Source organism: Solanum dulcamara, chromosome 7 (genome assembly GCF_947179165.1).
Source record: "Solanum dulcamara chromosome 7, daSolDulc1.2, whole genome shotgun sequence".
NCBI lineage: Eukaryota > Viridiplantae > Streptophyta > Magnoliopsida > Solanales > Solanaceae > Solanum > Solanum dulcamara.
Genome location: NC_077243.1, coordinates 6,747,838 through 6,761,702, shown reverse-complemented (window position 1 = coordinate 6,761,702; position 13,865 = coordinate 6,747,838). Strand labels below are relative to the sequence as shown.

Here is a 13,865-nt window from a genome sequence, read left to right as displayed (position 1 = left end):
GGTGATTTTGTTTTTTTAATTTTTTTTACTTTACAGAATCTGACGCGTTTTTTTTTGTCACTTCAGTTGTAATGGGGTAATAGTTTCACTTTTAGGTAATTTAGGTGTATAATAGATCGCCATAATAGTTTAAGTGCATAACTGAATTTTCGGTATAACTTCAGAAGGAATTTATGCCTTTTTTCCAAATAAATAAACAAGTCCAAGGATTATTATCTCCCAACCCTTCACATTTGGTCTTTTCTTTTGTTTCATTTGGCACTGGTTCATGATTTTCCGTGATCAAATTTGCTAAGTTTTTCTCTTAAAAGTTAAGAATATGTTGTCCTACCTTAACCACCTCCCCCCACCCAACAATTAAAAAAACTTGACTAACTTGCACGGCTAAAATTAATAAGTGAAAATGTATAAACAGTATAGACGTTACATTTTGTATATACGACCAGAAACATAACTTGACTGTTACGTTGAGCAAAGCGAAACCTCGTCCAACTTTAGGTACTTGAGAAGCAATCACATTCAACATGCCTCAATTCTCGATTAATTCGAATTTGTGACGCATAAGCCACACTAAAGGAAAGCGCTAGATTTTTTTTGTTTCTCAAGTCTTCGAACACAAAGACTACTACTTTTGGTTAAGGGTGGAGAGTTAGTATTTATCACACCACAATCTTTGATGATCGATTGAAATTACTGATGGGATATATACTATTACTCATAAAATATGCATTCCAACAGCTATCTCAATTACAACTATAGGAAAAGGGATTGTGTGAACCGAACCTACATCAATTATACATGATACTTCTACCGATATCACTAGTCTATAAACTTAAAAATGACAGTTTAGTGCACTAAGTTTTCATTTTCCATTGTGCGTTGTCAGACCACATGAGTCTATTGTATACGCAATTTTACATTATATTTCTGTAAGAGACTGTTTCCATAACTCGAACTCATGATCTCCCAATCATATTGCACCAACTTTGCCCACTAGTCTATAAACTTGATTTCAGAAATTTGTGTTTTTTCTCTTTGCATTGCAAATTGAAATATAGACAGTTTACAAGAGTTTCTTTCCAGAGATTACAGCAATGGATATTCTGGAGATTACAAAAAAAAAAAAAAAAGTAGATTAATGACCCCAAGAAATTGCTTAGTCTCTTCCTGTATTCCAACTATATTTACTCTTGCAGAAACCAGACTCTTTTTTTATTATCCAATTGAAAAATAAATCAAGAAAACATAATCTTCTGAATCACTTGGAAAAAAAAAGAGCTTAAGGGGACTCCTCGAATGTCTTTATCTTCACAACTATACATTGATCTCTGTCTTGAATTTCATCTTGATATGGCGAAATTGGCGAAATTGGCAAAATTGGAAACATTCGTACTTCATCTGTTTTACAACTTTTGTAGAAAACACAGCTTGCTATTGTATCAAGAACCAGAAGAATTGAATACATATAGGCAATGAACATTCCTTCTAAAGCTAGAGGAAAAAGCTCTGTTTTTTCTTGATAATACGCCTTCACGACTCTGTATTGAAACAGAGCTTCAACTGCAGCCAGAGCCAAATTTACAGGCACTGCTAGTGATAATGCTGTTGCTGTTCTTCCTCTGATTAAAACACAAGATTTGAGAATCGCCTTGTACCCTCCAATTTTCTCATTTCCTGATGTTACCAACGCCAAATTGCAAATAATTAAAGTATTTGCGAGAATAATTGAACAGAGTACAGCCCCTGTTGCTGATAACAAAAGAATTGATCTTGGATTCGAAAGCCCGAATAAATAATCAAAAAGATTGAAACCGAAGAAGAGGAGAGTGAAACAGGTGGAGTTTGCGGAAATGATGAGTAATGAGTTACAGACTTGGGTGAGAAGAAGGTGGAAATACGAAGGGACTGTAGTTTTTTGAGATGGTTTTGAGTAGTTAAGAGATTCGATTACTAAAGATTTGGCGAATAGAAAAAAGGAAATGGTAAAAGGGAATGAAAAAAATGATATCACAATTGTCTGAGAAATTTTGGAATTGAGAAGAGTGAAGAATTCTGAAGAAGAAGGGAACCCTGCAGCATCGAAAAGTAAATGCAAACGCTCATAAATTATTGGGTAAAGAGATGACGAATAGATGAATGATTGTAATAAAAGAACTGAAGCAGCAAAAGGAAACGTAAAAAAAGCTGTTGTTGTAGTGAAGAACTGATAGTTCTGAAGAAAAATAAAGATTGATTTTCTGATGATCTTGGTTGTTTTTTGCATTGGAACAGAGGAGTAATCTTCCATTTTTTGGTTTTTTTTTTTTTTTTTTTGGGGGGGGGGGGGGGGGGGATGTGAAGATGGTTGGCAAAATCAAGAAAATAGAGATATATATTGATGTTTTGCTCTTCTATTTTAATGGGGGAATCTAAATCTTCAATGGTAGTTTGGAAAAAAGAGTTGGTTTTTTGGAAGGAATGGATAGGCCAACAACTTTAAAAAATACAAACAATAACAAAAGAGGAGTTTGCAGTGGGAGTTGTTTTGGCTTTGTTTTTTAAGAGTGAGTTTGTTGGAATTTGGTTCTCAGTTCTGTCTCTGTGTTCTCCTAATAAAACCTCTTCTTAGTTGGATTAACTTTGGTTTTAGAAGGGAAAAAAAATCTCTTTTTTTTCTAGAGACAAAAATTTCAAGGGTGGATTCTCCTAGTAACTTTTATGGTGACTCTGTATTTATATTGAGAAATATAATATGTTAAATGCATATAAAAAAGAAACTTATGTTGGAAATTTCAATACCCAAGTAGATTATTGGTCTAGCGGCAGAAATGGAACTTTCAAATTCTAGATCCACCTTTATTTATTATCCTAACGTTGATATTTTTTTAGTTACATAAAAAAATCTTATTTTGCTCCGATTATCAAAAAAAAGTAACTCTAAATGGATCTTGTAAAAATTCCACTGAAATGTGATAGAAAATGAAAAAAATGATCTCTTATGTCTGTGGATAGATTCAAAATAAGTCCTTAAATATATATATTTAACAGTTTTGATCCTTTAAGTTTGTCAAAAATATTTGATTTTCATGAATATTTAAGCCTATTTGATTTAACAGAAATTAAGAAAAGAAATTACACTCTTGGGTTGGAGGTGGGATGTTAAAAGGGTTGCACCTTTTTCAATAATGTGAAAGCATTTAAATCATTAACAATTGAGAACCTTTGCTATAACTAGGCGTTTTTCATGTCTTGCTTGGTGATGGAAAAGAGTTCTTTTTTGGTTTTCTTGGAATTTACTTCAAATGTGTTGGAACATCAATTGTTTAATTTGGAATTATTTTATCTTACACAACATTTGTGGGCAGATAGGCTATCCTAGCATAGGAAATAAGTAAAGTGGAATATTTAATATTTTCTTCCTTCTTAATGTTTGGTTAATATTAGTGTTTCTTTTTCTAATTTGGAAAACACTGTCATATCAGTGGGATTGTGCCAAAAATTGAGGGGATCCCCCAAAATTTGTATCAATGGTTAAACTAAGTAACTTCAATTAAAAAAAAAAGTTCTTTTGTTTATGCAAACTGGTTTGATTAGTAAACAAGGTTATTAATAGTAGCATACTTACTTAAATTTATTTTTGTCACTGTCTATAGAATACTAATAAAATTGGGAGAAATAAGAAAATTAGAACAACTTTTTGTCAATATTATCTCCCGTTCATATTATTTATATATATTTAAAAAGTTTTTACACACTTCTTAGCAAAAGACGTACCATATAATTACGTATTCCTCTAATTATTTTCTAACACCTAAAATCATATATTCATATTAATTATTATTTCTCAAGAAACGCGTAAAATTCAAATTGGATCAGCAAAATAGTCGTACTAAATGAGTGCTGACATAAGCAGGGTAGCTGGACGTGACATTTGTGGTTTTTTCTTGGACTGAACGAACATAGAAGAAATAAGTGAAAAGAAGTTCCAAAGCAAAGCAAGCGGTGAACAATTAGCAATACATTTGTATTATGTATGCTTTTCTTTGTCAAGCATTTGCTCATTCATAAGTCATAACCTTGATAATACTAGCTTCTTCCTCAATGCTCGTCTTCTTATGATGTTTTTGCTGACCATGGTGTCTTGGCATTTTCCTCAACTACAAGGTCTCTCTATATATATATATATATAATTTTGTCTTGATCTAACTTCATATATTTTTATTTGCTTTCGCCTTCTTTGATATCGCAAGAAGATAATTACAAGTAATTGTTCATAAATATAAGAAAAACATTTTTTTATTCGGTACACATATTGGAATCCCAACTAATTCAGATTTATGTTTATTTAAAGGAGAAGCTTTACTTAACAATATTTTTTCCACACTCAAAACTTGAATCCAAGACCTTTGATTAAGGATAGAGAGATTTTATTCATTTCTTTTCATCAAAATTTTTGGTACAATAAGTAGAACTAATTACCTAAAATTGAGGCATGTGACCTCCTATAACATGTAAAATTATTGATAATATCAAATTATTTTTTACCCCTAATGTGCAAGCGATCGAGCGTTCTTGCATCGAAGATAACGAAGTTTTATTATCTTTACCTCCTATTAGCTAAAGCAGCCTCCGTACAAGACCCATGCAACAATATATATATTGTAACTAATAATTAGGGAAAGAAAAAAGATTCCTCATCAGTTTACGTGATTAATGCATGGTTAAGTGCTAAATGCCTCAACAAATAAAAGATATTTACATGACACATAATTCCACTTGTTCTTGGTGGGTTCTTAAACACCCGTAACCCTCAATTCTATTGTCCTAATCCTAGGATTAATCACCATCGTCACATTTGATTTGCCAAATACTTTCAATAGTAAGTTTGTGGAAACATTTACCCAGCACTGTAAGAAAGGATTAAATTCAGCACGTGCGTGCATATTATTCTATGAATTTAAGTTATATGTTGACAAATAACAATATTTTGTATAATTATATTATCACTATAATTTAACCAATTATAACAAATGATTTAGGAGTGAAGTTATAGCAAGAGACAAAAGGGTTCAACTAAAAGTTATGCTAATCAACCAATTGTGCTATCAAAAATTCCGAAAAAAGTTATATTATTCAAATAAGACATAGTTTCATTTTTATACCGTATATAAATATTTATCCCTTTAGGGGAGATTTTAATGTAGTGGTAAAGGGGTTTAAAAGTTGATTTAGGCGCAAGTTCAAATATCAAATGCGATATTTTAGTAAATGTTAAATTTGCTTATTTAAATTTCTGATTTCGCTGTAGAAATTATTAATCTTGTCATGTTGGCATTGAATATGTATATAGACTATAGAAGAGGAGTTGATTGAGGCTGAAGCGAAGGAAAGAAAAGATATTGAAGTATAAATGATGATTTAACATAAGGAGTCATCATTATGAAGTTGGTGCAAAGTCATCTAAACTAAATAAAACACTTGAAAGGTGGATTGATTAATTAGTTGAGGGTCCATATTCCATCCTTGTTGTTTAGGTTGTAAGGAATATATATATGCACAAATACTTGCATCTATTGGTATTCAGTCACTATGCTTATGATTTTTCTCCTAACAATAATAATTAATCTCACTCACTCCCATATTAATTAGTCCATAGTTTATCCATTTATATGGCATGTTAACTAATCCTTATAGTATATAAAATAATGCTCTAACATAAGTAGTTCTTAATCCACTTACCTTTGAGAGGTTTAGATTTGGTAGAAACATACATATTGTATTCTTATTATGTACAGTCAAACTTAATTAATAATTCTTTTTAGAGAAATTAGCAAAGTTAATTTAACCTTTAAACTATATCCATGATGGTGATATTTCAACTCATAGGACAAATGCCTATTTATTTCATGCCTTGTGCATTGCATTATGCAATGTAATTTCATAATTTAGGTTTTGAATCGGTTGAAGATATACGTAGACTTTATTCATGTGCATTGCATTTTTAATAAAAGTAAAAATAGTCAAAGTACGGGATATATAGGATTTCAATCCTTATTTTTCTTTTAATACTCTCTTTATTATTATATCAAACAAATTAGGCTAGAGTGTTTATATTTTGGTAAGTACCCGATTAGACTAATAAATGGAGGTTAATTAGCATTGATGGAGAGCCACATGGATGTAATGCAGTGATTAAATCTGTGTTTATACGAAAAGGTTAGCAAGAAAATATTTAGCTACTCAAACCCTCAAATGAAGAAAGAGAAAAGCTAAACTATCAACTGTACCTTTTTTGTTTTTTAAGAATTAATTTGATTAATTTTCAAATTAAATTAGATTACATCAGCTTCATATTTTAGAACTAAAATTAGATACTCCAAAAAAAAAATACTATATATTGTAATTTTTCTCATGTCTTCCTTTCAAAACGTTCCTCCAAATTCACATTCAATCTTCACTAGTGAAAAATGACACATAAATAAAGACGGATGAAATGTTTGAATTCATAAAAAGATTAAAAAATGCCTCGAACGTATGAAAAATGATTCACAATATCATTCAACCATCCATCTATATATTGACCTAACAATAGTCCTAACCTATTATTTTTTTTGGCTCAAGAAATATCCATAAAACTAACACAATATAGCTTATTATATATGATTGACCATGTATATTATTTAATTTAAAAATAAATGTAACACTTTTAATTTATTTCCAAGCCCGGTGATCCATTTAATTTACATGTTTCTTTTAACCTAATTCAAGACTTGAGAAATTCCGTGATAGTCAGAGTTTACATGGTTTTAGGTTAAAAGAAACGGATCAACGAGTTGGGTTTAGGAGTGGATGAATTTTACTTGTAAAGCAAATAGAGTAATATCGGTGGTCAATTAAAAAATTGCATGACCTTTTAAAGTTGGAAAAATCATCAAGTTTAGCGTATTAATTTGAAAGGTATATTCTTAAGTCAAAAGAAATTAGGTTAAAGAATATTTTTAGATCAATAAGGTTTTTTTTTATTTATGTTAGAGATATTTTTGATCAAATTGGATTTGGAATTTACTCGATATTTTTGTATATGAAAAAAAGTAGCAAAAGTGTCAAAATATTCCAATAATAGTACATAGTTCTATATTCTTGTTTCTTTAAATGAGTTTGGTGGGCTGTCGGGGGTTATGCATTTAATGATTATATTGAGCATCTTATTAGTGTAATTAATATGACTTTTCTCCTCAGCCTAATCTTCTCCGTTTATTTTATTTTATGAAAAAAAAAATTATTTCTTGCCTTGCCTCAGGCTTCTGAAAATTGAGATATAAAAAATTAATTAAAGGACATGAATAAAAATTTCCATTCATCAATCTTGTTTGTATTGAGTATGTAAAAAGAAAAATGAGATGAAAAAAAGAACTTTGACAAATTTGTACTTTTTACAATTATTAAAATTAGAAGGAACTGGCATGCCCAAGCAATCGAATATATCTTTTCTTAATATATTAATGTAATTTTTAATTTTAACTATGATTATTATTTGTTTGAGCTAAGATGATTTTTAAGAATTTCAATTATTGTATTCTCAAATATAGTCCCTTCATTTTCTTTTATTTCTCCATTTTGCAATTTGCACTCCTCTTAAGAAGGCATTTGTTAAGTATTTTTTATTAATTAGTTATACATTGAAAATCCAAATCTAATTTGAATATTAGTATTATTACAGATAGTTTGGAAATGATTACTTAATGATAAATGCATACTTGAAAGAAACATTGATTCTCAATGAATTTGTTAAAATTGATAAGTAAAAAAAATATATTCTTAATATACAAGTAAAAAAGAATAGAGATATAACATTAACATATTTCTATTAACAAGGCAGACTGTGTAGGTTTAATTAAGTATTCCACCTTATCTAATAGAAATTAAAAATAACATGTAGGCACCAATTATTTTGATTGATGAAATAAAAAAATAAGGAATGGGATTATGAGCACATAAATTAGTTTTTAGATGGGCATTAATAGAAACTTATATTGTCTGTATTTAGAGAATAAGACAGGTTAGCATCTTCCTTTTTGTCTTTTCAATAATGTTTATGACATGTAATTTGGATTGTGAGAACTGTGTGCATTTTAATATGAATGAACAAATCTTTTTTGTGATATCTAAACAGCAACTTAAAAAGGACGTCGCATCCTCTATGATTGCTTGAAATGGACATCGTTGTACTCGACTGATAGTCATTTCCAATAGTTTTCTTAAAAGAGTATATTCAATTTTGAAAAAATTATCTAAATACACAATTTATTTTATCATATTTTCTAAAAAAATTTATCATTTGAAAAAATTACAAAAATCTTTACTCTCTCCTATTCTCTGATACATCACTGTACGTGATGTATCGATCGGATACATACATCACTTTATGTGATGTATCAGGATGTAAGATACATCACTTTACGTCATGTATCAATCGGATACATCATTTACATGATGTATCAGGATGTCGGATACATCACTTTACGCCACGTATCGGTTGGATACATCACTTTTCGTGATGTATCAGGACATATATGATATATTTGGAAGTGACCAAAAAGAAAGAATTTTGGGTAATTTTAAAAAAAGTAGGGATAGAGTGTAATTGGAAAGAATCACTAAGGAATTTAGATAAAATTTACTTTAATTTTTGATCTTAGGAAGAAAATTTGTCCAAAAGTAATATTCAGTCAGAATTAATAGCTTAATTAGTTGGCTACCTGAACTTTTACTTTGTTGATGAAGATTCGATTATCCGTAATTCTCTCACACATTTATCCTTCCCCTACCCCCAATTTCTTATTTTATTTAATTTTTTATAAAATAAATAAAAAAAGATTTTCTTTTACTTTTTCTCCCATCTCCATTCTTCTTCATTTCATCCTTCTCCTTTGTCTTCCTCCTCTCTTTTCGTGTATGATAAAATATTAAAATTGCATTGCTTATTATAGTTGGACTAGCCATTTAACAGATTCAAAAAGATTGAAGTCGTTCAAAGCGAAAGAAGTTCTGATCTAATCTATTTGATGTCCGCCACCCTTTCCTTCTTTCTTCCTCCGTTAGTTTAGCTGCAACAACTGCAGACGCAGGAAGCAGTTTCCTCTATGACACCTCCTCTGACTAGCCTTGCAAAAGCGGGTATGTGGAAGAACAGAACTGAGCATCGCAGAAGGAAGGATTGTTCAAGATTTCTCTACCTAATTGAGGCAACGAATCTATTTTTGCAAAGCTTTTCTCAATGAGATCAAAACTTAAATTGTTGCATTCAAAGTGTCTATTTGTGTAAACCTCCCAGTAGTTAACAAGTACAAGTGTACAACTAAAGACTAGGCCTGTCAAAAGAGTTGGATCTGTATAGGAACCGGGTCGTATACTTCAGTAGTTATATGGGCCGTTCTGAGTTTCATAATCTTAGACCCTTTTAGAAGTATAAGGCTTTGTCATGTATCATTTTCAAGCCTTGAATGAATAAATAAGGAAATTTTCATAAATAGCAAACATTAAGCCTTAAATAGGACCTCTTAGCTATACTTTCACTATTTATAATAAACAGCTATACTTTGATTTGCTATTGGATTAATTTATGTATTTTTTTAAGAGTTTCAATTAACAGAATACAAATAAGAAATAACCAACTACAGAAAATCATGGAAGAGAATCTTTCAAATTGGGTAATATGCTAAATATTCTCACTATTTACGTTACATAATTTAGGAGTCTCAAAATAGGAGATTATCTTCCTTCTTCCTCAAACTCAATTCTAAATTGATAATTGTCCTTTTTAATTGAATTCATCATTGACATTCATCCTTTTTCCTCAAGTTCAATTGAATTCGTCAGAGTTTTTTGCTGAAAAAATAAAGAACGACATTGGTAAAGATTTTACTGCATACAAAATTGGAGCAGTGGAAACTAATCGATCGAAAAAACTCGTTGAAATTCAAATTTGATCTTTGAGCTTTACTTGATAAGGTATTGTATCAAAAGTTTTGTTAAATAACTTATGAGGAAGAATGATTACAATTTTATCGAAATCAATTTACAAATTTATTTGGATAGACATGAATATGTATGTAGGAAGTTTCTAATATACAACAGTTTGGAATACAATTTAAATGATGTGATTTAAATTTTATATTCAACATGGTACACTTTAGAATACAATTAACGCGTCGAAATTCATTTGTACGTTTAATGATGGTCGGTTTGGGATACAAATAATGTAGACTTGAATGGAACTGAATTTGTATGTATGAAGTTTCGAATACACATCTGATTAGAATACAATTACGCTTCAAAATATATTTGTACTTTGATTGAATTATGTTTGGGATACAAATAGTGTATGATTTCATGATTTTATTTTTTTGTATTTTGTATGATTGAAATACAAAGTTATTTAGAGTACAAAAATATTGCCGATGTGACAGACAAATTGAACCTTGTATATAAAATATTGTGAAATACAAAATAGATAAGAAGTACTTTTTGTCATGAAATGCAATGTATCCAAAATATAAATTTTGAATATTACTATAATTGTGAATTTGTATGATTGAATGATTGGAATACAATTTTTTTGGACTGCAAATTAGATATGGAGAGCATCAATTTTCAGATCATGCATTCGAAAAGATGAAGCGAAGATAACTACTACGTTGATTACACGATAGAAGCTATTATGATGAAAGAGTATGCAACATTTAAAGATTTAGTGGAGGAAGTTTCAAAATAAATTGGTGTTGATTTGAGATACAATTGAATGATTCTGAAGTATAAGATCAAAGGTAGTAATGCACCTTTCAAAATTCTCATGTAATGACCAAAATATGTTTTTTCACGAAATAACTTATATTGATGCTCAGACAAATAATCAGTTAGATGAAGTTTAATGTTATTGTTAACGTAACACTGCATGTATGGAGCTTTCTTAAGTAGATTAATTTTTTACAGATAAAATCAGTTCCCTACATATGTTTAAAGATATGAATACACATACACATTGGTTAAAAATGAATATAAGATTCATGAAAAAAATATATATATTATGCAAGATACAATAAGTAAATAGGAATGAATACAACTAGTATATATACTTAGTGAATATAATTTTAGAAAGGATATACGTTTTTGAAAAATATACAAACCAATGTTTTCTGAATGAAAACAAGTTTACATAAGTACATGGATACAAATATGCTTCTTAAATAACTACAAATCTATTTGGCATACCTATTAGAATGAATACAAACTAATAAAGAAATACATATGTCATTATACAAATTCAAACATGAAAAGCATAATGAATACAAATACACATATCATACATATTGGATTGAATACAATTTAAGAAAGGATACAAGATTCTAAAAAATAATAATATAATTAAACTATGAAAGAAATAAATGGATACAAATTTGATTCTTAAGGAACTACAAATCAATTTGGCATACATATTGGAATGAATACAAACTAATAAAGAAATACAAATTTCATTATACAAAATACAACATGAAAACTAGAATGAATAAAAATACAAGTTTGAGGTTCAAGAAGTTGTTCTTCCTTAATTTGATCTTCATCAAGTTTTTTGAATTCGCTGCTAGTAGATGAAGTACCTATAATTTTTTCTTTTCTTGATGATGTTGCTATTTCGAACTTGGGAAAGATTTTGCATGCGAATATGGTCATGTAGATACTTAGATTTGCTCTTTGCACCCATTTTAGTCGTAGAGTCTACATTTTTTAGGACTCCTTGAGTAATGCATAGATCAAAAGAGAAAAATTAATCGCTAAAAAATTGATGATTATATGAGATACCTCCTGTAGTCCTCTTTGACTCAAACATTAGAGTGGAAGTGGAATCTTTGAAGTTTTCCATAGCTAAAACTCAAACCGAAAATGGAGAAATCACTAAGCAACTAAACACAAAAAGAAATAGAAAGATTCAAACAAATACAAAGGATGCAAAAACTGTTCAATATAAATAGAAGAATACAACTACAAAACCCAAACTACAAATCAAATTCCTAAAAAGGAGATAAAATCGCAAAAGATACATACAAAAAATGTGATACCAGAATCAATGAGATTGTTGTATAAATCCTTTTAGAGATTATTCTATTTTTTGAAGAAAAAAAATGAAATCCGAAATTCTTGATGAGAGAAAATCAGGATTATTGAAGATTAATCAAGGAGGTAATTAAAGGAAAGAGAAAATTTTCAAATTTGAAATATTTTAAAAATTGAAGAGAGAATGTGTGTGAGCAAAACATGATACTCATATCAGTTAATTTAGGAACTAACTAAGGATACCATTAATTTGCTATATAAACAAAATATTGTTCTTTTTTACAATATTTTTTAACTGTTGTTGTTTTCAATAAATAAGTTGCAAATGTTGCTTAGTTACATAATTTTTCCAATAAATAACATGACAGATTAATCTTTGTAATGTCAAGTTTTTGCACGAATTGCCTCTATTTTGGAATAATCTTTAAGTTTTACTCATATTTCTCATTTAATAAAATATTGTGGATTCAAAATCCTTAACTATGACTTAATTTTGAACTTTTGTCTTATCCGATATAAGTTATATAGTAGCTAATTCACTTGACATAAATTAAAGTATTTTTGCCTTATCCGACAAAAGTTTAGAGAACTAAGAGGCATAGCTTTGTGGGTGTTAAAACTAAACTTACACCTTGTAGAACATAACTTGTCCCTAGCGTTTTTTTTTAATGCATTACTTGTGAGTTATGAACTTTTTAAGACATAATTTTGAAATTGAACTTATGTCTAACAATTATTATTTTTTACCTTGTAATACATAACTTGTGCCTTGCGTTTTTTTCTTTTGATATTGGATATTTTTTATCACGTTTTTTAATTAATGAATTGTTGAAGGGAAAAAAATTAAACACGGCTACCAAATAAAGGCATTCGTGCAAATTTTTTAGGAAAAACTACCCTAATAGATATATATCCATTTATATATATACTAATTCTATCTATACTTTCAAATAATTACATATCTTACCATTTATTAATAGCTTCCTACTATATATTGAGGAAGATACACACACACATATATATATATGTGGGGGGGGGGGATGCCAGATACATAGAAGATTGACGAGCGAGATAGAAGGGAGGCGACTGAGATTTGTCTATGTATCCTAGATACATGTGAATCCACTTGAATATAATATATCTAGAATAAAATACACCCAATCTTGATCTCATATATCTCAAGATACATGTATCTGAACGTATATAGATGTATCTGGATGCACCAAAATCTGATAAGTAATATTACAAAATAAAGTGTATCTAAGTAATTAGCTCATAAACTAGTGAAGTTTAGGTAAGTTTCCCAATTTATTAGCATTGTTTAGAAAAAACATTATCAGGGAGAACACTTTTTAACAAATAATTACTGATTTTAGCGATACTTTTTATTTATATAGCAATACATAACAATATTATGATATATCTTCCATGTATTAAAAGTGAATTGTGTATGCAATATAAATATATTATAAGTGTTTAAAATATATTATATTTGTTTGGTAAGAAATTGACACAATATATTATTAGTGTATTAAAATGTGTGATAAATATATTATTTATGAATAAAACTTGTATTAATTAGTTTTATAAATTATTCTCACTAAAATATATTAAAATTATATTATAAGTGTTTAATAAAAAAATATTATTGCTTAATGATAAATATTTTTTTTAATATAGTATATTTATGTAAGTTTCCTTGTTTAGATGAATTAGGCCCAAAACAATGAGATGGACCAGAAGAACCTGGCTGATCGATAATTTGGGCTAACTTT

At 29.0% G+C, this 13,865-nt stretch overlaps 1 protein-coding gene across 1 annotated transcript; it reads right to left on the bottom strand.

Annotated features, from left to right (window-relative positions):
* Positions 1-962: 962 nt before the first annotated feature.
* LOC129895461 (uncharacterized) lies at positions 963-2,323 on the bottom strand. The gene has a single exon (XM_055971184.1). The coding sequence runs from the start codon at positions 2,285-2,287 to the stop codon at positions 1,280-1,282; it is 1,008 nt and encodes a 335-aa protein (XP_055827159.1). The 5' UTR covers positions 2,288-2,323; the 3' UTR covers positions 963-1,279.
* Positions 2,324-13,865: the final 11,542 nt, after the last annotated feature.

Coding starts and splice junctions, on each gene's coding strand:
- LOC129895461 (XM_055971184.1), bottom strand. CDS start 2,287: ATGGAAGATTACTCCTCTGTTCCAATGCAAAAAACAACCAAGATCATC.